Raw genomic sequence first — 24,973 nt, forward strand, 5'->3', positions numbered from 1 at the left:
GGCATACGGAGTATCTTCTATTTTTTGGCGGATTCATTGAAATAAATGGTTCTGTACACGGTCTGTATATGGAACGCAAAAAAAAAATGTAAAATTCAAATAAAAACTGTGCTAAAAAACTTTTTTTAATCACCTTGCATCACTAAAAGTGCAACACCAAGCGATCAAAAAGGTGTATGCCCCCCCAAATAGTACCAATCTAACCGTCACCTGATCCTGCATAAAATGAGCCCCTACCAAAGACAATCGCCCCAAAAAAAAATTGTGTTAAATGTAAAAAAAAATTAAAAGTTTACATATTAGGTATTGCCACATCCGTAACAACCTGCCATATAAAAATCCAACAAGCCCAAACTCTCAGGTGAACACAGTAAAAAAGATAAAATAAAAATGGTGTTAAAAAGCAATTTTTTGTCACCTTATATCCCAAAAAGTGGAATAGCAGTGTAAAACTTTAAATAAATAAAAATAAGTATACATATTAGATATTGCTGCATCAGTAAGAACCTGCTGTATAAAAATATCACATGACCTAACCCCTCAGATGAACACCGTATATAAAAAATAAGTGTGAAAAAAAGCCATTTTTTGTCACCTTACATTACAAAAAGTGTAATATCAAGCAATCAAAAAGTCATACACACCCTAAAACAGTACCAATCAAAAATGAGCACCTACATAAGACAGTCACCCAAAAAATAAAAATAACTATGGCTTTTAGATTATGGAGACACAAATAAAATCATTTTTTTCAAAAATGCTTTATTATGTAAAACTGAAACAAACAATCAAAAAAGTTGTTATATTTGGTATTGTCGCATCCGTAACAACCTGCTCTATAAAAATACCACATGATCTAACCTGTCAGATGAAACAACAAAAACGGTGCCAAAACAGCTATTTTTTGTTACCTTGCTATCACGATCGGCGTGACTATCACATACGTGACACAGAGGGAGGGAAAGAGGAAGGCCCTGCCCAAGTGAGAGGGAAGGTGGTGAGCCCTGACTCACCTTGCGGCTGGCACCTGGCTGCCCTGACGTCTCTAGACGGGTTCCTCACCCGTACGCCGATCACGTGCCTAAAACCCTGGCTTTCCCTAAGATGAGCCCTAGATAGTGAACAGGGCGGTGGGAACACTAGTCCGCACCACTAGCTCTAAAGGAAAACACCAAGGGGAGGACAGACAATACAGACTCAACATATAATCCCAGGTGGGCGACAACAGGAGACAACAAAAAGCCCAACAGGGATCCGGAGGGTAGCACTCTGGAACAACAACCAGGATTCACAGCTCCAGTGGGTCAGTATAGAAGTCCAGGCAGGAAGCTCTATAACTGGCAACTAGAGAAGTGTGAGAGGAGAATATAAGGAGGTTGGGAGTGGCAGACAAGAAACAGCTGAGGAGGAGAAGCTACGGATCCCTGAGTGAGACAAAAAGGATTGCAAGGCAAACACAGAAAACAATCACTAAGAAACAACGTGATCTTTAGACATAGAGCGCGCAGCCACCCGCTGCGACTTCCTGACCCCGGGTATAACAGAGTCAGACGTGGCTCTTGACACCCTCGTGACACTTGCCTCACAAAAAGTGTAATATAGAGCCACCAAAACTCATATGTACCCTAAACTTCTTAACTGTAGGCTTAAAGCTCCCTAAATTTATGGTGTGTGGTGCCAAAGGGTCCTTGATCCCTATTTCAAGACCTATTAAAATTGCTATTCGACGATACTTACTCAGTGACAGGAGTGCTCATTGATAAAGCATCGGAAAAAAAACAAAATCTAACTTTTGATATTTTAAATAAAAGGCTGTTCTGATTATTTATCTGCTGTACGTACTTGCAGTCATCTGTATCATCAGATACAGTCACGGTTTGAAATGTTGATGGAACAGTTGTTGTTGTCAAAGGCATTTCTTCTGTGAAAAGATAGATACAATACAGTGAGTTCACTATAATGTGCTTTATGCTTTCGACATCTGTCATTCCGTATTGCCAGATTCATCTAAGCACTACGGAAGAGACATTTTAAAGTTTTAATAATCTCTAATATAGCAATGCTAGCAATTGTGTCCATTAGGTAGGTCTTGGTGCTTATAACTAGGGATGAGCAAATTTTTCGATTCTGCCGGTTCGCCAATTTTTTGTTTTAAATTTGGTTCGATCCGAATAAATTTGCAGCAAATCACGTTAAAAACTGCTATTTCCTGGCTGCAGAGAGCCTTTATAGTGGTGTAGAACACTGTGCCTCGCAGTAAAACGCATAGGGAGTCTGCTGTGGTAGTGAAATAATACTGTGAATCAGTATGACATGCAGATGACAGGCGTCGCTCTTAGAATCACAGCATACTTCACTTATTTGGGATGTCACAGGGCCAAAACTGACCAAAAAACTTAAGTATGAACTCAGCCTTACAGGTCGATGTTAGCACTAACAAGAAGCACACTCCTTTTACACCGTAGTCAGCTGATTCCCCATAGATGTCTACAGAACCTGTTCTATTAAACGCTTATACAAGTAGAACCCCCCCTGACAGAGTGGAGTCGACTGGGTGGCAGCAGTGAGTTTGTGTTGACGTCACTGATTATTTTGCCCTTCCTCTGATCCATCAAAACAATAACCCAAAAAAAACTGAACCCGTCTGTTGAGCAGCCGCCTTCACTTGGTCAGCATTTGGTCAGTAATCCATCAGTATTGCTAATGGCAAAAAAAACTGAGATGACCGAGTCAACCATTCACGAACCGCTGGGTTGCTGATCAAGACATGACTGCTAGATGACACCGGGAGCTTAGGCCTCTCGCTGCGACCCCTGCTGCATCGCCCCCTTACTCTGCTGCGACCTGTGCCTGCGCCAGAAACCTTTAAGACTCTGCCACTCCCCTGTGCAGGGCCGGGCACTCCTCTGTCTGACATACTGTTAGATCAAATAAATAAATAAAAAGGAAATTAAGACACCTCAAAAAAGTCTGTCATTTTCGCACTTCATCACACAATGGCTAATAAGCTCTTTTTTTTCACTAATACACGCCAAAAAGGGTTGTAATTTTCTCACTTCACCACACAATGGCAAATACTTTTTTTGTGCCACTAATACACGTAAAAAAAGGGCTTTAGAACATATATCTGCACTGCTGAACGGCAAATAGGCCTTTATTTGTTTTCACTTATACACTCCACAAAATACTTTAGAACATATAACTGTACCGCTGAACAGCAAATATATTTATCTTTTTTCCACTTATACACTCCACAAAAGGCTTTAGAACATGTAACTGCACCACTGAACGGCAAGTATATTTTTCTTTTTTCCACTTATACACTGCACAAAAGGCTTTAGAACATATAACTGCACCACTGAACGGCAAATATATATATATATATTTTTTCCACTTATACACTCCACAAAAGGTCTTTAGAACCTATAACTGTACCGCTGAACGCCAAATATATTTTTCTTTTGCCACTAATACATGATAAAAAGGGCTTTAGAACATATAACTGCACCGCTGAAAGGCAAATATATTTTTCTTTTTTCCACTTATTGTCACGAGGGTATCGAGAACCACGCCTGACTCCGTTATACCCGGGGTCAGGAAGTCGCAGCGGTTGGCTGCACGCTCTATTTAAGATAGGGCTTTTTTCCTCATGGTAGCTTTCTGGGTTTGCTTTGCAAACCCTTTTGGCTCACTCAGGGATCCGTAGCTCCTTCTCCTCAGCTGTTCCTTGTCCAGCACTCCCAAACCTCCTTATATTCCTCTCTCACACTTCTCTGGTTGCCAGAGATAGAGCTTCCTGCCTGGACATCTATCCTGACCCACTGGAGCTGTGTTGCTGCGTTCTCTGACTGTTGATTCAGAACGCTACCCTCCGGATCCCTGTTGGACCTTTGTGGACAGTTGTTGTCGTCCACCTGGGTGTTTGTGTTTGTCTGTGTTTGTCTGTCCTCTCCCTGGTGTTTCCCTCTTAGTGCAGTGGTGAGGACTAGCGATCCCACCGGCCCGTTCACTATCTAGGGCTCATTTCAGGGAAAGCCAGGGTTTAGGCACGTGATCGCCGCACGGGTGAGGAACCCGTCTAGGGACGTCAGGGCAGTCAGGTGCCAGCCGCAAGGTGAGTTAGGGGTCACCACCTTTCCCTCTCCCTTAGGCAGGGCTTTCCCTGTTTTCCTCCCTGTGCGTGACACCGGTCATTACACTTATACACTCCACAAAAGGCTTGAAAACATACTGTATAACTGCACCACTGAATGGCAAATATATTTTTCTTTTTTTCCACTTATACACTCCACAAAAGGGGTTTAAAACATATACGGTAACTGCACCGCTAAACTGCAAATATATCTTTCTTTTTTCCACTTATACACTCCACAAAAGGGCTTTAGAACATATAACTTCACTGTTGAACGGCAAATAGGCCCTTATTTTTTTCCACTTATATATGACACAAAAGGCTTTAGAACATATAACTGCACTGTGGAACTGCAAATATATTTTAATGTTTTCCTCTTATACACTCAACAAAAGGCTTTAGAACATATAACTGCTCCGCTGAACAGCAATTTTTTTTTACTTTTGCCACTAATACACGACAAAAAGGGCTTTAGAACCTATAACTGCACTGCTGAACGGCAAATATATTTGACTTTTGCTACTAATACGCAACAAAAAAGGCTTTAGAACCTATAACTGCACCGCTGAACGGCAAATATATTTTACTTTTGCCACTAATACACGGCAAAACGGGCTTTAGAACATATAACTGCACCGCTGAACGGCAAATATATTTTACTTTTGCCACTAATACACGGCAAAAAGGGCAGTAGATTTCACACTTGACCACACAATAGCTAATAAGACCTTTTTTTCCCCACTAATGTAAGCCCAAAAATGCTTTAGAACATATAACAGTACCGCACAAGGGCGAAGACGTAGAAATACTGTATTTCCTTGTAATAAACCCTGTTAATGGCTGTATCAAACAGCACTTGCACCCCAATAACAAGAAAAGTTTGCAGGAATTACAGAGCTGTATAATGGCAATTTGAGTCCCCAGTCAGTGCAGCAAGGTTTAATAGGATTGTTCCTTCTACCCAGGCTGTAACCTCCCCTACCAAACCCTGTTCTACATAAATGCTGTGGAATTATTTCTCCCTATCCTTTCCCCACACCTTGAATAATCTTTTCCCTGCACTTGTAAATAATTTTTAGCACAATGAAGTTTTTCCTAGCACTGTCCCTATCGCCTGCTGACGGCTCTACCTGCACTAAGTACACTGGAAAATGGCAGAATCCAAGATGGCTGAGGCTATTTATAGGGCTCTGAAATCACAGGGCTGACTGGCTGATGATTGGCTGCATGCATGTCATTATGGGTGATTCCCCCTTCCCAGAGTTCCCTGCTCCATGTCCTCACACATGCAGCATCCATTTTAGGAAAAAATGTGATTCGTTACCAAGACGCGTAAAGAAATTTGGATTCAGTGCGAATCAAATTTTTCCTAAAATTCGGATCGAATTCCACTTTGTCAACTTCGATTCACTCATCTCTACTTATAACCATTGTAAGTAGGTACAAGGAATCATCGTGGATGATGGGTAAGTGTCACCAAGGTTCCTGGCCTCATGGAGTAAGAGCCGATTTTTATGTGTCAGCAGCAGTTGCTGTTTGACACCTTACTACTTAGTATGGCTGTATAGCTGATCCGGGACAGCTCTTGCTGGGAGTAGTCAAAGTGCTGGGTGGGTGACTACTCCCCATGTTCCAGACTGGGTTTTACCAGGCATAAAAACCAGCCAGCATTGCCAGGTGTGGAGAATTACCTCAGTCTAACAGTGGAGCTCAGGAGGTGTGTGTGCTGGGATCTGAGGCTTGTGCCGTACTGGAGGGCTGAGACCCGTCTGTAAGGGAACCAGGCCCCCTAAAAGCCTGCTATGGACTGCTGGAGGCAGAACTCTCAACAAGGTGATTTTTGCTATGTAGACTTTCCATTGTTTGTGATCTAACACCAAGACTGCAAAGTGACGTTTTGTTTTTGCTTTATGTGTGAATAAACACAGAAGTTTGATTTAAGAACTGGTAATTTGCCCCTGTGCTGCGTTCGCACATCCTGTCTACCAGAGAGAATCCCCACACCATACTAAACTTTGACATTTTATTTAGTTATAGGCACAATTTAATGAAATTTGAGAAATCACACAACATATGTTAAACATGTTCCCTTGCATCGTGTCTGTCATTTCCAAACGACATCCTGGTAAGTACAGTAGACTTAATACTGTGACGCCGTACAAGTTTACATCATAGGACAAAGCAGATAATGAAGCTTAAAGGGAACCTGTCAGCAATATTTATAACTAATGCTAAACTACTGTTGTGCTCTCAAACATGGTTTTAAACCACACACCTCTTGATGGAACAGTTGTTGCTGTTGTTGTCAAAGGCATTTCTTCTGTGAAAAGATAGATACAATACAGTGAGTCCACTGTAATGTGCTTTATGCTTTCGATATCTATCATTCTGGATTGCCAGATTCATCTGCTATGGTTAACCATGTGTCCTCATATGTATTAATTTCCAGATCCTGCAAAGTGTGTATTCATGCAGTACGCAGACCTGCAGGGTATTGCGATGTGAGGCCACGGTTAATAGGCATACGAGGGTTGCTCTGGCTTACTCACAGTTTGAAGGGGGACCCTGGGCAGGCATACAGTAGTGATGGAGAGGCTGGCACAGGGGTCCTCTGGGGCACTCTCTGTATGTAGGGACCAGGCCTGATGTTGGGTGAGGTGCCCTGGATGTTGCAGGTGTTTAATGTGCCTAGGGCAAGGTCCCTTTAAGATTTGTGACGCCAGTGCCTGTAACGGTGGCACACCGATTTATAGTAGTAATAAGTGAGGAACACGATGTTGAGGTGAACCAAACTTCCTTTACTGAAAACAGTTAACTTTATACAGTCTGAGTTCAGTTCCACATGGCAGCAGCAATCAATAGCAGGCTTTTACATAAATAGCAGGTACAATGTTCTTTGCAAGATACTCAGAGGGTAAAAACACTTACAGACCAGGCTGCACCTTTTCCTCAGTAATCCTGTGCACTATTCCTCAGAACTCCTGGCTGTCTCAATCCCAAGGCCCGTATGCCCTAATGCTCGCTTTATCCTTGTTAGAAAACTTCCTCCGGTATATATCCCTTGCTTTAGGTAAATAATCCTTCTGCCCTTCAGCTCCTCTCAGGTTGGCTGGTTACTCTTCTGCTCTGCTCTGCTCTGCACTTTGCTTTGTGGGAATTGCAGGTTTCTCTCAAGAGGTAAACTCTTCTCTTGGTGACTATCTTCTGAGCTAACTCTGGCTCAATATCCTCAGGCAGGCTGGACTCCTTCCACTAGCCTCCTGGTGGCAACTAGAAGCCTGGGCTGTCTAGCTGCATGTCAGGAGGAGGCTCTCAGCTTGTCTCTGGCTAAGGTGCCTTCTCACTTCTGTCTCTCCACAGACTCCTGACTACACAGACTGACTCCTCCCTGTCTGGGCCTAAATATATATACATGGGGCTCCCTATCTCCCTCTAGTGCCTAGGATGCTGAACTACACCCTAATAGGCCTGCTACACACATCACAGGGAAAATACACATAAATACATATTTAAAATGCATTAAAATGGACTGTGAAATACACTGCCACTGTCCCTCAGGAGTAGGAGTACCACGTGGCCCAATTGACCCTTTGTAGTGCCCACATTTACCTAGTGGGACACTACATTCATATTCATATTATGTGACTGCTTAAGTGTAATGTGCCTGGTTCACCAGCAGATGGCGGCAAGCATGGTAGAGCTAGTTTACCTAGAATGGAACCCTTCTTTCGATTCATTTATCTCACTCTAGGGAGGAGTTTAGTCAGTGAGAGGTGAGTGAAGCTTACCCCCTGCTTGGAGAAGGAAGCAGGAGCCATTCCTCATTTATGAGCCTTGCCTAGAACAGCTAGAGCACCTTCAGCTCAGCTGCATCTGACGGTCACAGCTAAAAATCAGGAGTAAAGTTTCCTGGATAAAGTTAGAGACCAGATTACCAAGAAAATTACAGCCTACAGCTACAGCAAAGTTATACAGTAAGCTTGTCAGCACAGCAGAGCCAGAGAGCAACAGGTGTAGCTGCCTGCCGGGAACCAAGACAAAGCCTGAAACTGTTGGAGAAAAGTTTATTCAAGTAAGGCTACTTTCACACCTGCGTTTAGGTGCGGATCCGCACCTGTAATGCAAACGCTTAGATCCGTTCAGAACACATCTGTTTGCATTACCATGAACAAAAAAAACAAAAAAATTATTTTATTTTTTGTTCATGGTAATGCAAACGGATCCGTTTTGACTTTACATTGAAAGTCAATGGGGGGGGCGGATCCGTTTGAAAATTGAGCCATATTGTGTCAACTTCAAACGGATCCGTCCCCATTGACTTACATTGTAAGTCTGGACGGATCCGTTTGCCTCCGCACGGCCAGGCGGACACCCGAACGCTGCAAGTAGCGTTCAGGTTTCCGCCTGCTGAGCGGAGCGGAGGACAAACTGTGCCAGACTGATGCATTCTGAGCGGATCCGCATCCACTCAGAATGCATTAGGGCAGTACGGATCCGTTTGGGGCCGCTTGTGAGAGCCTTCAAACGGAACTCACAAGCGGAGCCCCGAACGCTAGTGTGAAAGTAGCCTTAAGCTGTTATTCAACTTCATCACAAGGTCTAGACTCAATTTATTTCTTCAAATCACTCAATTATTCATCCTATTTGCTCGGCTTCGGATGACAATGCCTGGGTTCCAGGAAATCCAGGTAGGAGCACCGTGACATATGCACAAAACATTAAGGGACATTATAGGCTACCCTACACCACTCTGGCACTCCTACGCCTGGGTACCATCTACCACAGTGTCGCTAAAAAAGGGCCCTGTGCCTCTTTTGCTTTACTGCAACTGGCGTCACGACAAACTATGTATTTTTAAAAACGAAAACCCTGAGGCAGTGCGTCCCCTGTCGATTGCACCTCTAAGCACCATGGAAGAGACATTTTTAAGTTTTAATAATCTCTAATATAGCAGTGATAGCCATTGTGCCCATTATGTAGGTTACAATAAACAAGCTTTATCCCCTTGTTGCTTAAAACCATACTAAACTTTGACACATTGTTTAGTTATAGGCACAATTTAATGAAATTTAAATGAAAGATAAATCCTTTCAGAACTTTTTCCACCTTTAATGTGACATATAAACTGTACAACTCAATTGAAAAACAAACTGAAATCTTTTAGGTAGAGGGAAGAAAAAATATAAAAATAAAATAATATGATTGCATAAGTGTGCACACCCTTAAACTAATACTTTGTTGAAGCACATTTTGATTTGATTACAGCCCTCAGTCTTTTTGGGTATGAGTCTATCAGCATGGTACATTTTGACTTGGCAAGATTTGCCCACTCTTCTTTGCAAAAACACTCCAAATCTGTCCGATTGCGAGGGCATCTCCTATGCACAGCCCTCTTCAGATCATCCCACAGATTTTCAATCGGATTCAGGTCTGGGCTCTGGCTGGGCCATTCCAAAACGTTAATCTTCTTCTGGTGAAGCCATTACTTTGTTGATTTGGATGTATGCTTTGGGTTGTTGTCATGCTGAAAGATGAAGTTCCTCTTCATGTTCAGCTTTCTAGCAGAAGCCTGAAGGTTTTGTGCCAATTTTGACTGGTATTTGGAACTGTTTATAATTCCCTCTAGCTTAACTAAGGCCCCAGTTCCAGCTGAAGAAAAACATCCCCAAAGCATGATGCTGCCGCAACCATGCTTCACTGTGGGTATGGTGTTCTTTTGGTGATGTGCAGTGTTGTTTTGGCACCAAACATGTCTTTTGGAGTTATGGCCAAAAAGTTCAACCTTGGTTTCATCAGACCATAACACCTTTTCTCACATGCTTTTGGGAGACTTCAGATGTGTTTTTGCAAAATGTAGCCTGGCTTGGATGTTTTTCTTGCTTAGAAAAGGCTTTCGTCTTGCCACTCTACCCCATAGCCCAGACATATGAAGATTATGGGAGATTGTTGTCACATGTACCACACAACCAGTACTTGCCAGATATTCCTGCAGCTCCTTTAATGTTGCTGTAGGCCTCTTGGCAGCCTCCCAGACCAGTTTTCTTCTCGTCTTTTCATCAATTTTGGAGGGATGTCCAGTTCTTGGTAATGTCACTGTTGTGCCATATTTTCTCCACTTGATGATGACTGTCTTCACTGTGTTCCATGGTATATCTAATGCCTTGGAAATTCTTTTGTACCCTTCTCCTGACTGATACCTTTTAACAATGAGATCCCTCTGATGCTTTGGAAGCTCTCTGTGGACCATGGCTTTTGCTGTGGGATGCGACTAAGAAAATTTCAGGAAAGACCGACTAGAGCAGCTGAACTTTATTTGGGGTTAATCAGAGGCCCTTTTAATGATGGCAGGTGTATGCTGACTCCTATTTAACATGATTTTGAATGTGATTGCTTAATTCTGAACACAGCTACATCCCAGTTATAAGAGGGTGTGCACACTCATGCAACCACATTATTTTAGTTTTTATTTGTTTTCTTCCCTCCACCCAAAAGATTTTAGTTTGTTTTTCAATTGAGTTGTACAGTTTAAAGGTCACATTAAAGGTGGAAAAAGTTCTGAAATGATTTATCTTTATCTCATTTTTTTACAGCACAGAAACCTGACATTTTAATAGGGGTGTGTAGACTTTTTATATCCACTGTATGTTAAATGTGTTCCCTTGCATCATGTCTGTCATTTCCAAATGACATCCTGGTAAGTACAGTAGACTTAATACTGTGACGCCGTACAAGTTTACATCATAGGACAAAGCAGATAATGAGGTTTAAAGGGAACCTGTCAGCAATATTTATAACTAATGCTAAACTACTGTTGTGCTCTCAAACATGGTTTTAAACCACACACCTCTTGTATCCTTCTGTGCATTTGTAATCACAAGAAAATGAAGGTTATTATACATGCAAATGAGCCACATGGTGCCCACAGGGGTCTGAGGTTTCCAACCTTCCAATGAGCCCAAGCCCGCCTCTTCAATGAGCCCAAGCTCGCCTCTTCAGAGAGTCCAGTACCCCCCCATACACTCCCAACTATGTGCAGCGTCATTGACACCCTTCCCCTCTGCCTGGGCCTGCACACCACAGTACACAGTGTGAACATCGGCCTGACTATATCTAGTGTACATGTGCCGCGCTGCTGGCATTGTCATTGCGGGAGCACCGTGGTCCTGCAGTGACAGAGCCAGCACTCTAATTATGAAAGACCATAGGTCATTAGAAATTGCCCTTTGGGTATCCTTATCCAAACAGGGAGGCAAAAGTTACAAATGAGGGTGCATAAACTTTCTCAGTACTTCTACCTGGTCAAAAGTGCTTATGTGGGAGTGCTGCAGTCCTGCAGTGATGGAGCTAGCAGCATTAAGGCCAATGTCTGCACTATGTACTGTGGTGTGCAGGCCCAGGCAGAGGGGACATCACCGGCAGAAGGAGAAGGCTTTGATGATGTCACTTGGAGTTAAGAGTGCATGGGGGAGGTCCTGGGCTTGGACTCATTGAATAGGTGGGCTTGGGCACTTTGGAAGGTTGGAAACACCCTGCTGGGCACTTTGTGGCTCATTTGCATATAGAACAAACTTCATTTTCTTGCTATCAGAAATGCACAGGATAACAAAGGTATGTCTTAAGCCATGTTTGAGTTCACAACATCACCTTAGCATTAGTTATATAGGCGAAATGTTGCTGACAGATTCCCTTTAAAACTCTAAAGGAAATTACTAAAAAGTTACACTGAACTGCAACTATAACCTCGTTACATAACTCCCTATCCTGAAATTCTGATCTGTTTTGTATTTGAGTCCTGATTCTGATCTGTGTATTTGTCCTGGGGGGGGGGGGGGGGTAGGCTATAACACTGTGTTGCCGTATATGCTGGTTGATTGTGTTCTGTGTGCTGGCTGTGGACTTCTGTGGGTGTATGTGAACTGTTAACTGTGACTTGTAAGCACCTTGTGTTTGATGATGTAAGGGTTAATGTTTCCCCGATCTGAGTGTCAGAACAGCAGGTGGTCAGGTGTCCTAATTAGGGAGATTTCACATCATCTTTTTATTTTCTGTTCCTTCTGCAAGGGTTCCCTTTATTCTTTGACCGTAATTCTGTTTCTTTGGTCAAGTTTGTTTGTGATCTTTGTTCATATCTCTTTTTGTTTGCTTGGGTTCCTACCAAGTAGTCATGTGTGAACAGGTCCCTGCACTTAGCCAGCATAGGGACTGTCAACCAGTTGGGGTATGCCTTTTTATTCAGATCGTCCAAGTAAATAGGGATAGTGGTTGGGTGGGAATTAGGTTTGCACTGGTCCCTGCCTGTATGTCCAGTTTGATTCTGATTATGTTTATGTCTTGTAACTATAGTTGAATAAACCGTTCGTTTTTGGCTATTCTGTATCCTTAAAGGGAACCTGTCATGTGGATATTTGATTATAATCTAACTAATTATATACAATCATTAACTACTAAAAAGTGCCTTAGATGTATTCACTTACTGGTGTGACAGATGGTTACCCCATAATCTACACACAAAGATGCCGCATGCCTGTTTCGAGTCCAGTGTGAGTTCATCGAGTCCAGTGTATATTTAATTCAGAGCTATAGCCACTCCCCTGCCCACCTGCTGCTGATTCCTATGGCAACAAACTGTCACTCAGCAGCAGGTGGGCGGGGAGAGTCAGGAGCTCATGAATATTCATGACTCATCATTATCAGCTGGAGCTTTTCAATACAAGATGTTAGCAGATTGACTGGGTCAATTAAAGAAAGTGACCCGGCATTGTGCTAAGCGAATTAGTCACTTATTTATGTTGCCCTTAGTTAGGACACCATAAAACTGGTGACAGGTTCCCTTTAAGTCTTGTCTGTGAATGCTTATCATATGTTCAGTGGCTCCCCTTTATACCAGCATGTGACACTTGTGGCCAGAGCCATTATCGCTTTCTTCCTCCACTCCAGCTTCTCCTGGGCCACGGCCTCTGTCAGCCATCGGTATTGCTGCAAACGAGATAGTGGGGTGCCGATGTATTTACAATGGAGATGGGGGTCTAAAGAAGGCCTACCTTCAGGCTGTGCAGAGTGCCTGTCAGTACCATATTGACAGTATAAAACACTACACAACAAAAGCAGTACAGTATATTATGGAAGTAATCAGTGGATCACATGGCAAAGTTCCATTCTAGGACTAATAAATAGCAAAAGTAAAAATGAAATAAAGTTTTGGCACAAAATACCACCCCAGCAAAGCCAAACACCTCAACACAACACAATAAACTACCCCAGCAGCATCAAAAAGGTACATAACTACTTGACGCCCCCAGTGTTAATTAATTCTGGGAGTGAGACATCATTAGTTAACTGGCTGGAAGCAGTGAGGAGGGCTCAGGCGGCCCATTGGGACATTGCCCTGTAGAGTCTATGGCCAAACTGCCCATGAACATACATAGCTGCAACAGTCTCTAACAGGGCACACTGGGCTACTCACAGTCAAACGCTCTCTACAGCACCACTCCTTAAAGCGATTGTAAACATGGTTACTATTGAATACGCTACTAATACTTCTGCACAACAGCAGTTTTAATTGTTTGTTTCTCGGGGAGGGGGATCTTATTTTCTTTATTTTTTGGACTGTTTACTTTTAAGAGAAATAATAAAATGAACATTTTTAATCTAATAGTGTAAACAAACAGGATATATAATCTTAGGGTAACTGTTGTACATCTACAATGTACGATATACATCCTAATCAGCTACTTTCTCATTATTGTTTATACAGTCAGGTCCATAAATATTGGGACATCGACACAATTCTAAAATTTTGGGCTCTATACACCACCACAATGGATTTGAAATGAAACAAACAAGATGTGCTTTAACTGCAGACTGTCAGCTTTAATTTGAGGTTATTTACATCCAAATCAGGTGAACAGTGTAGAATTACAACAGTTTGCATATGTGCCTCCCACTTGTTAAGGAACCAAAAGTAATGGGACAATTGGCTTCTCAGCTGTCCCATGGCCAGGTGTGTGTTATTCCCTCATTATCCCAATTACAATGAGCAGATAAAAGGTCCAGAGTTCATTTCAAGTGTGCTATTTGCATTTGGAATCTGTTGCTGTCAACTCTCAAGATGAGATCCAAAGAGCTGTCACTATCAGTGAAGCAAGCCATCATTAGACTAAAAAAAAAAAAAAAATCAGAGAGATATCAAAAACATTAGGTGTGGCCAAAACAACTGTTTGCAACATTCTTAAAAAGAAGGAATGCACCGGTGAGCTCAGCAACACCAAAAGACATGGAAGACCATGGAAAACAACTGTGGTGGATGAGCGAATAATTCTTTCCCTGGTGAAGAAAACATCCTTTACAACAGTTGGCCAGATCAAGAACACTCTCCAGGAGGTAGGTGTATGTGTGTCAAAGTCAACAATCAAGAGAAGACTTCACCAGAATGAATACAGGAGGGTTCACCACAAGATGTAAACCATTGGTGAGCCTCAAAAACAGGAAGGCCAGATTAGAGTTTGCCAAACGACATCTAAAAAAGCCTTCACAGTTCTGGAACAATATCCTATGGACAGTTGAGACCAAGATCAACTGGTACCAGAGTGATGGGAAGAGAAGAGTATGGAGAAGGAAAGGAACTGCTTATGATCCTAAGCACACCACCTCATCAGTGAAGCATGGTGGTGGTAGTGTCATGGTGTGGGCATGTATGGCTGCCAATGGAACTAGTTCTCTTGTATTTATTGATGATGTGACTGCTGACAAAAGCAGCAGGATCAATTCTGAAGTGTTTCGGGCAATATTATCGGCTCATATTCAGCCAAATGCTTCAGAACTCATTGGATGGCGCTTCACAGTGCAGAGGGACAATGACCCAAAGCATACTGCAAAAGCAACCAAAGAGTTTTTTAAGGGAAAGAAGTAAAATGGTATGCAATGGCCAAGTCAATCACCTGACCTGAATCCGACTGAGCATGCATTTCACTTGCTGAAGACAAAACTGAAGGGAAAATGCCCCAAGAACAAGCAGGAACTGAAGACAGTTGCAGTAGAAGCCTGGCAGAGCATCACCAGGGATGAAACCCAGCGTCTGGTGATGGCTATGCGTTCCAGACTTCAGGCTGTAATTTACTGCAAAGGATTTGCAACCAAGTATTAAAAAGTGAAAGTTTGATTTATGATTATTATTATGTCCCATTACTTTTGGTCCCATAACAAGTGGGAGGCACATATGCAAACTGTTGTAGATCCTACACCGTTCACCTGATATGGATGTAAATAACCTCAAATTAAAGATGACAGTCTGCAGTTAAAGCACATCTTTGTTTCATTTCAAATCCATTATGGTGGTGTATAGAGCCAAAAGTGTTAGAATTGTGTCAATGTCCCAATATTTATGGACCTGACTGTATTCAGTCTTTTCATTGAGAAAGATTACAAGCACCAAGTTGTTCTGCACTGAATACATTGAAGTCAGTTAGTACCTGCGAATGTATGGAGTAATAATCTTGGTTGCATGTTTAAATCAAGTGGCAAGAAAATTCACTTGACTCTAGTATCTAGTTCCTGTGACATAAACAGGATATATGTCCCTGGAAGGACACATATTGTGAGTTTTGTCATCATTGCACCATTTCGTCTTAAACTTCCACATTGGGTAAGACAGCTCAGACTGATAGATAACGACTGCATCTGTTCCGATGTCAAGATGGTAGCAGACAAGTTTATAATCTTAGATTCTTCTGATTTACATTATCCTACTTACTATACGTTTTGACTTCTATACAGCTGAAATGTATTCTTAATTTCTACTAAGTATCTACATAAAGATGTAATTGATTTTATAATTATCCTTCTCCCTAGCAAATTTACACTTTTATGATATGCACAATCCATGTATGCGAAAGTATGGCATACTTCTGGTATACTGCCTATTTTGGCAACTGGTTATTTTTTCTTTTGAAATTACATTTTTTGAAAATAAAGCAACAATCTGTCCATTGACTTATGTTTTGAGAAAAGCTAAGTATACTTGCAGTGCTTAATAGCATAACCGGCTATGCTTCTACTTCAAGTTTTTGTGAATAGTGTTGAGCGTGAATATTCTAATCGCAAATTTTTATCGCGAATATCGGCACTTCGAAAACTCGCTAAGATCTAAAATATAGTGCTATATCTTCGTAACCGCAAATATTCTAGTATTTTCCTACCTATCATTAATGAAAAAAAAATTATAGAAGCTATATTATTTTCTTTTTTAAATAATTCATTACCTATAACATACAGTAGACAACATATAACACACAATCACACAAAGACTGTATGCCAAAAGCCGGGTATGTGCAAGCTGACAACCTATCCATGAGACAGATACAGTCAGCATACCTTACAATGGCAGCCTTGTGTGTAATGAGAAGTTCAAGACCAGCTTTCATCTGGCTGAGAGCCAGTAAGCCTCAAAGTTGCTTGATTTGAATTTGATGGCTTGGGGGACCTGCGCCCCTAGATAATTATCATTAGAGTGACAAAAATTGTAAAATGTATTTGGGATGCCAGCTAACTCTTCTCTCACTGCTTAGGAGGACCGCATAAACATTTTCAGTTTTCTAATTGTCCTAACATTTATATTCAGTAACCTTTCTATACTGTTTTGTCATGTAAACTAATTTGCATAAACATGGGCATATGGGAAAGACATGCAAGTTAGCAGAATCTGCCTTGTTTTTCAGCTGAAACACTATTTGCATGTCTTTCCCATATGACCATGTTGTAGTGGCGGGTGTGATTTCATGCTAGGGTGTAGGAAGGCGGGATCAAGGGGCCCAAGTAAATTCTTGCCCATGGTCCAATCAATATTAAAGACGGCCCTGTGTATATATATATATATATATATATATATATATATATATATGGCACTTGATCACATGCTTTACTCTGGAGCACCACATAAATACTGCGCTCTGATTGGGCGGGATCAGGAGTTTCTGGAAAAAACTCAGATGCCAGCAGACTAACTGGTCAGATGCTGTGGTCAATCCTGACCACAGCATGTAAGGGGTTTACAGAGGGAGCAATCTCCCGCTCTCCCCCATCTGGCCCCTGCAATGCGATCTCGGGGTCCTGATGGCTGCTATGGCATCCCAAAGCCTCACACAGGCTTCAGAGCCTACTATTTACAGAAGCCTATAAGACCCAGTCCCCAGGCTGGGTCATCTAGGCAATTGTCAGAATAAGGCCCCCTGCACACGGCCGTGTTTCACAGCCGTGTGCGGGCCGTGGAACCGCGGCCTGGATCCCTCCTGAGAGCAGGAGCGCACGGCGTCACTGGTTGCTATGACGCCGTGCGCTCCCTGCTGCCGGCACAGTACAGTAATACACTGGTATAGATCATACCAGTGTATTACTGTATTACGGCGGCAGCAGGGAGCGCATGGCGTCATAGCAACCAGTGACGCTGTGCGCTCCTGCTCTCAGGAGGGATCCAGGCCGCGGTTCCACGGCCCGCACACGGCTGTGAAACACGGCCGTGTGCAGGGGGCCTAATACTGATAGTATGTTTTGCACTGCATTGTAAAAGGGATCAGACCCCCAAAAGTTGAAGTCCAAAAGTGGAACAAAAACAAAAAGTAAATTATAGTAAGTAATACAATTCTAGTAAAAAAAAAAGTGCCCTTTCCCCTCATCAAGCAATTTACAATGAAAAAAAAAGTGAAAGTAACAGCCGTCTCTATAAAAAAATATCGCATGATCTACCCTGTCAGGTGAATGCTGTAAAAGAATAAAAATAAAAAAGTGCCAGAACAGCCCTTTTTTGCCTCACAAAAACCATAATGTCAAGCAATCAAAAAGCTGCACACACCGCAAAATGGGACCAATGAAAACATCCTCTCAAACAGCAAAAAAATGAACCCTCAAACAAGACTATCTCTGGGAAAAAAAACATATGGATCTCATAAAATGGGGAAAAATAAATAAATAGGAAAATGGTACCAATGAAAATCCTGCAAAAAAATGAGCCTTCATACTAAACCATCATTAAATGCGTTGTGTAAGACATTATGCAAAACGTAAAAAAAAAAAACTTTTAAATTGGTATCTTTGTAATTGTACTGTCCAGCAGAACAAAGTTAACATGACATTTTTCCTGCATTGTATATGCCGCAATAACAAACCCAAAAAGCAGTGATGGAATAGCTGCATTGTTTTCTCCTGCTTCCCAAAATTCTAAATATAAAGTGATCAAAAGGTCATATGTACCCCAATATAAAAATAAATATAAAAGCAACTAATCCTGTAAAAAATAAACCCTCACACATCTCCCTTGTGAGAAAAATAAAAAATGTATGGTTGTCAGAAAAACAGCTGTACTGGCAACCAGAGGCTGTAATCCAATTCAGCAAAGTCAGCACTCCAAAAGCCAAATGGCGCTCCTTCCCTTGTAAGCCATGTCATGAGCCTATACAGCAGTTTACGTCCACATTTATGACATTTCCATACCCAGTAGAACCCACCTGCCAATTTAAGAGACGTGGTGTGTCTCAGATGGCACCAGCTAGGCACAGCATATTGTGCACTGAAATGCCATATCTGTGGAAAAATAGCAATTTACACTTTGCACAGTCCACTGCACATTAACTTCTGCAAACTAAGGCCTCATGCACACGACCGTTGTGTGCATCCGTGGCCGTTGTGCCGTTTTCCGTTTTTTTTCACGGACCCATTGACTTTCAATGGGTCCGTGGAAAAATCGGAAAATGCACCGTTTGGCAGCCGCATCCGTGAGCCGTGTTTCCTGGCCGTGAAAAAAATATGACCTGTCCTATTTTTTTCACGGCCAACGGTTCACGGGCCCATTCAAGTCAATGGGTCCGTGAAAGAACACGGATGCACACAAGATTGGCATCCGTGTCTGTGATCCGTGGCCGTAGGTTTTAGTTTCATACAGACGGATCCGAAGATCCGTCTGCATAAAAGCTTTTTCAGAGCTGAGTTTTCACTTCGTTAAAACTCAGATCCGACAGTATATTCTAACACAGAGGCGTTCCCATGGTGATGGGACGCTTCTAGTTAGAATACACTACAAACTGTGTACAAGACTGCCCCCTGCTGCCTGGCAGCACCCGATCTCTTACAGGGGGATATGATAGTACAATTAACCCCATCAGGTGCGGCACCTGAAGGGGTTAATTGTACTATCATATCCCCCTGTAAGAGATCAGGGCTGCCAGGCAGCAGGGGGCAGACCCCCCCCTCCCCAGTTTGAATATCATTGTGCGGCCCCCCCCTCCCCTGTTGTTAACTCGTTGGTGGCCAGTGTGCGCACCCCCCTCCCTCCCTCTATTGTTTTAATACATTGGGGCCAGTGTGCGCGCGCCCCCCCAACCCCCCCCCTCCCTCCCTCTATTGTTTTAATACATTGGGGCCAGTGTGCGCACCCCCCCAACCCCCCCCCCCTCCCTCCCTCTATTGTAATAATAGCATTGGGGCCAGTGTGCGCACCCCCCCCCCCCCCCCCCCCGATCATCGGTGGCAGCGGAGTAGAAGATTTTCATACTTACCTGGCTGCTGGCTGCTGCGATGTCTGCGTCCGGCCGGGAGCTCCTCCTACTGGTAAGTGACAGCAATGCGCCGCACAGACCTGTCACTTACCAGTAGGAGGAGCTCCCGGCCGGACACAGAGATCGCAGCAGCCAGCAGCCAGGTAAGTATGAATCTTCTACTCCGCTGCCACCGATGATCGGGGGGGGGGGGCACACTGGCCCCAATGCTATTATTACAATAGAGGGAGGGAGGGGGGGGTTGGGGGGGCGCGCACACTGGCCCCAATGCTATTATTACAATAGAGGGAGGGAGGGGCGCGCACACTGGCCCCAATGCTATTATTACAATAGAGGGAGGGAGGGAGGGGGGTGCGCACACTGGCCACCAACGAGTTAACAACAGGGGAGGGGGGGCCCACTGGCCACCAATGAGTTAAAAACAGGGGGGGGGGGGTCTGCCCCCTGCTGCCTGGCAGCACCTGCCAGGCAGCAGGGGGCAGTCATGTACACAGTTTTTTTGTATATTCTAACCTAAAGCGTCTCCATCACCATGGGAACGCCTCTGTGTTAGAATATACTGTCGGAAATGAGTTTCACGATGTAGCTCATATCCGACAGTATATTTTAACATAGAGGCGTTCCCATGGTGATGGGGACGCTACAAGTTAAAATATACCATCGGATTGGAGAAAACTCCAATCCGATGGTATAACAGAACTCCAGACTTTACATTGAAAGTCAATGGGGACGGATCCGTTTGAAATGGCACCATATTGTGTCAACATCAAACGGATCCGTCCCCATTGACTTGCATTGTAATTCAGGACGGATCCGTTTGGCTCCGCACGGCCAGGCGGACACCAAAATGACTTTTTTTTCATGTCCGTGGATCCTCCAAAAATCAAGGAAGACCCACGGACGGAAAAACGGTCACGGATCACGGACCAACGGAACCCCGTTTTGCGGACCGTGAAAAAAAACGTCCGTGTGCATGAGGCCTAAAGCCGAATGCACACAGCCGTGTTTCACGGCTGTGATCGGTCCGTGGTATCCCGGCCTGGATTCCTGCTGAGTGCAGGAGCGCACGGCGTCATTGGTTGCTATGACGCCATGCGCTTCATGCCGCTGCTGCACTACAGTAATACACTCGTATGATTTAACACGGCCGTGTGCATTCGGCTTAACTGTGGTGTCAAAATGCTGACTCCACCCTTAATACCTTGAGGGGTGAAGTTTCAAAATAGGGTAACTTCTCAGTGGTTCCATTTATTTCACCCCACAGATTTTACTGCACAAGCGGTGAAAATAACCACATAGGGCCTCAAACGCACATGGTATTTTGTTACTCCTAAGCAAAAGATTAGGGCCACACTAGAGTGTTTTTAAAGCCAGAAAGCAAAGCATAATAGTAAAAGCTTTGCTGACTTTTCACACTGGCATACGCTGGGCAGTGAAATGGAATATCTGTGAAAAATGTAAATTTTCACTTTGCACTATTATTATTATTATTTATTTTAAAGCACCATTAATTCCATGGTGCTGTACATCCAGCTGGGGTTACACAGAAATAAAAAACCCTGCCCGCAAGAGCTTACAATCTATAATCATCTGATGTGCATTATTTTTTTGCAACACCTGTGGGTTCGAAATGCTCACAAAACTCCTTGCTAAATTCTGAGATAAGTGTGTTTTCTAAAATGGGGTCAATTCTTGGGAGCTCAGCTAGTGTTGTGTAAATCACCAAACTAGGCCTCAAATGCACATGGTGCTCTTTCTCTTCTGAACCCTGCAGTGTTCCCAAACATCTCAAAATTAGGGATCATTTTTCTGATATTACCACAAACTACACATAATTGAAATGCAATGTAATTTTATATTTCAAGGTCTCATTTACAAACAAAATTCAGTGAAACTCCTGTGGGGTCAAAGCACTTCATACATCTCTCAAAAAAATCCTAGAGGGGTGCAGTTTCCAAAATTCGGTTGTTTTTGCTCCTGCTCCCTACAGTATTTGAACAGAGTTTTATGCAAATCGACTTCAGATGTTTCATCCGAAGTCAATTCGCTCATCCCTAATTATAAGTAATGAAAGGTATTTGGTAATGTATTCATAATAATGCAATAATCATTCATTTTATTATATTAATTCCCAGAGAACCCATTTAAAGAAAGGATTTGTATGGTTCACAACACAAGGTGCTTACCTTCAGGTTTAGAAGATCCTGACCCCATTGTTCTACTATTGCTTCTGGGGGAAAAAAAAGATTTGCATCACTGTCAAGCATTGTATCATTTATATATGCTCATATATGTTCATGATTGCTATTTACAAAGCTAAAAATGTGCAAAGGCAATTGTTTTTTTATGTTGGGAAAAGCTAATAAGATATATAATGCTATGATATATAATGTATTTAAGAGGTTATACAACCCCCCTAATGCCCGGGCACCTCATATAGGTTATACTTACGCTGCTCCCTGGCACCCACGTCGCTCCTGCTCCCCGAATTATAGAGGCTGGATAACCCCTTTATGGCTTGAATAATACATGTCGTTTTTGGTGCAGTTTTTTTTTTTTTTTTAAAGCAAAGCAAGATATACACTTAAAAGGAATGGGAAATATAACAATACTTAGGGGGTCATTTATTAAGACCAACATTTTAGACACCTTTAGCTGGCGGTGGATGCGGCGAATGTAGAGGCGTCGGCAATAACTTTGGCGTATCCACTGCTGTCGAAATCTATGTCAGCTCTCTTGCTGGCGTAGAATTAGACACATTTCTATGCCTAAAAGAGCCATATAAAATGATAAATAAGACAGGCCGGCTGGCCCGTCCCCTTCACCTCTCACACCAGTGGGGAAAAGTTGCAAATTACAGCGCAAAAGATATACGCCAAAAAGTGACATATATCTGTTAGTAAATTACCCCCTTAATCTTCTCTATTCTGCTAGATCAAGTTCTGGCTTTGAGGAGGGGGGGGGGGGGGGGGTGATGATTACAAACATCACCAAAAACTGCACAATTAAATAAATCAAAACCTGCATGTGCGGGTCCAGCCTTGAGGAAATGTATAATCGGAAAAGTTTAATAATTTACAACTTAGTCACTTCCACTTAAAGAGGTATTCCGGTTGGTTAAGGTTATTCCCTATCCACAGATGGGGGGGTTCATACCACTGGGACCCTCACCGATCACGAGATTGGGGGCCCCATACCCCTGCAATCCCCTGCAGCTCCCCTGAAAAGAATGGAGTGTCCGGTCACACATGCGGTTGGCCACTCCATTTATTTCTATGGGAGTTCCAGAGATAGTCAAGCTCCAAGTGTCAATATCTGCATTCTGTTCAACTATGTAATTAACATTCTGCAACGGAAGAAAACGCAAATAAACTTTTGTTACAGATTTCATATAGCTGAATGTCTCCATTAATTTCAATAGAGATGTAATGTGCACTGAAATCACACCAAAAATTACCCATCCTATTCTGTTGCGGAAAATCTGAAACAAAATTCTACCACATGTGAGTGCACCAGAAAAGAGGCTAATTATCAAAGTGGGTGACACTGGGAAAGACCTTCAAGCTTAACACCTAGGAAACTCTCCTCTATCCGACACTCCTGTGGGTAATCAAGACTTTTTAGGTGGTGTTTATTAGTCACACAATTTTTCCCCACTATTTTTTGCTGTACAGAAGACTGTGGGAAAACATCTAAAAAAAAACACCACATCCAAAGCATTCTAAGATTTAAAAAGAAAGTAACTGGAACAAAATAATGTAAGGCAACAGAAACAAAGAATTATGTTTTAGCATGTAACATCAACGTGTCTTTTTCTTCCAAAATAAACAAAAGTGACATTGTTTTTTAAAGATGCATTGTGAAACCACCCAATGCAGTTTTCTAACTCACATAATTATACTGGATTCATATATAGTGCTTTCCAGTATTTCACATCTTTTTAATGGCTTTTTAGGTCAAAAACACTGTGGCTAGATGTCAGAAGCACTTCCACAAAAAATATATTCTCTAACCTTTTAGAAAAGAACATGATGTAAACTGTAGTGAAGGTCATTTTCTTACCAGTGACTGTATTTATGAGTATTTGTGAACAGTTAAGCAAGTTGAAGATAAAAGTTATTATTTTGATTCTGTACAATTTTAGAATTAAAAAAGGAAAGGAGTACTGTACCTTGTAAAGGTATGGGAACCCAAGGAGATTTGAGCATTCAGATATCTTTGACCGAGGTCTCAAACCTTAAATAGCCTGTTAGGGTTAAGGCTTTTTCACAATCAGCATAAGGAAAGGCCAGGTGATGCAAATTTCAAAGCTTTATAAATACCCAAACTCCTCTAACCTTGTCCCAAAACACAGCAGCCATGGGTTCTTCCAAGCATCTGCCTAAGACTGGTTGAGGCCCACAAAGCAGGAGAAGGCTATAAGAAGATAGCAAAGCGTTTTCAGGATGTTATTTCCTCAGTTCAAAATAAAATTAAGAAATGGCAGTTAACAGAAACAGTGGAGGTCAAGAGATGGTCTGGAAGACCAAGAAAAATTTCAGAGACAGCTGCTTGTTGGATTGCTAGAAAGGCCAATCAGAACCCCTGCTCGACTGCAGAGCAGACTCTGGAGTTGTGGTTTTACTGTTCTACGACACCTGCACAAATATGGGCTTCATGGAAAAGTCAATAGAAGAAAACCTCTCCTTCATCCTCACTACAAAATTCAACGTCAGAAGTTTGAAAAAGAAAATCTAAATAAGTCTGCTGCATTTTGGTAACAAGTCCCGTGGACCCTTTGGCCACAATGAGCAAAGGTATGTTTAGAGAAAAAAAGGACACAGAATTTCATGAAAAGAACACCTCTATTAAGCATGTGGGTGGATCAATCATACTTTGGGGTTGTGTTGCAGCCAATGGCACGGGGAACATTTCACAGGTAGAGAGAAGAATGGATTCAATGAAATTCCAGCAAATTTGGAAGCAAACATAACACCATATGTAAAAAAAAAGTTGAAAAGTGGATGGCTTCTACAAATGGATAATGATCCTAAACACACCTCAAAACCCAATAGACTACCTCAAAAGACGCAAGATTAAGGTTTTACCATAGTCCTCACAGTCTCCTGGTGGATGGAGACAGCGGTGAGGTAGAGGGCTTATGGGCCCCATCGGATGATGAAGAGTTCGACGATCCCCGCCGTGGCTCGGTGGGAGAGCCGGCAGATGGAGAGGAGTGATGGACCCGGCAGGGAGAGTTGCTCTCTGTGGACGGCAGAAGTGGGAATGCTGGTGGTAGCAGGTGAGACGGCGGGAAGAT

General features: G+C 42.6%; 1 protein-coding gene across 4 annotated transcripts in view; it reads right to left on the minus strand.

Moving 5' to 3' along the window:
• LOC122930277 (adenosine receptor A3-like) overlaps positions 1–24,973 on the minus strand; it is a 58,408-nt gene that overhangs the window by 30,164 nt on the left and 3,271 nt on the right. For 3 of the 4 annotated variants that reach the window (XR_006388113.1, XR_006388112.1, XM_044283525.1), the window contains exons 2-4: positions 21,861–21,904; positions 6,408–6,452; positions 1,843–1,921 (exon numbers count right to left, since the gene is read on the minus strand). Coding sequence is in view for 1 of the 4 variants with exons in the window: in XM_044283525.1 (XP_044139460.1) it covers positions 1,843–1,921; positions 6,408–6,452; positions 21,861–21,888 (152 nt within the window). In the remaining 3 variants the exon portion in view is untranslated. The remainder of the gene's footprint in view (positions 1–1,842; positions 1,922–6,407; positions 6,453–21,860; positions 21,905–24,973) is intronic. The other variant, XR_006388114.1, reaches the window with a different exon arrangement.

The sequence above is a fragment of the Bufo gargarizans genome, chromosome 3 (genome assembly GCF_014858855.1).
Source record: "Bufo gargarizans isolate SCDJY-AF-19 chromosome 3, ASM1485885v1, whole genome shotgun sequence".
In the NCBI taxonomy this organism is placed as follows: Eukaryota; Metazoa; Chordata; class Amphibia; order Anura; family Bufonidae; genus Bufo; species Bufo gargarizans.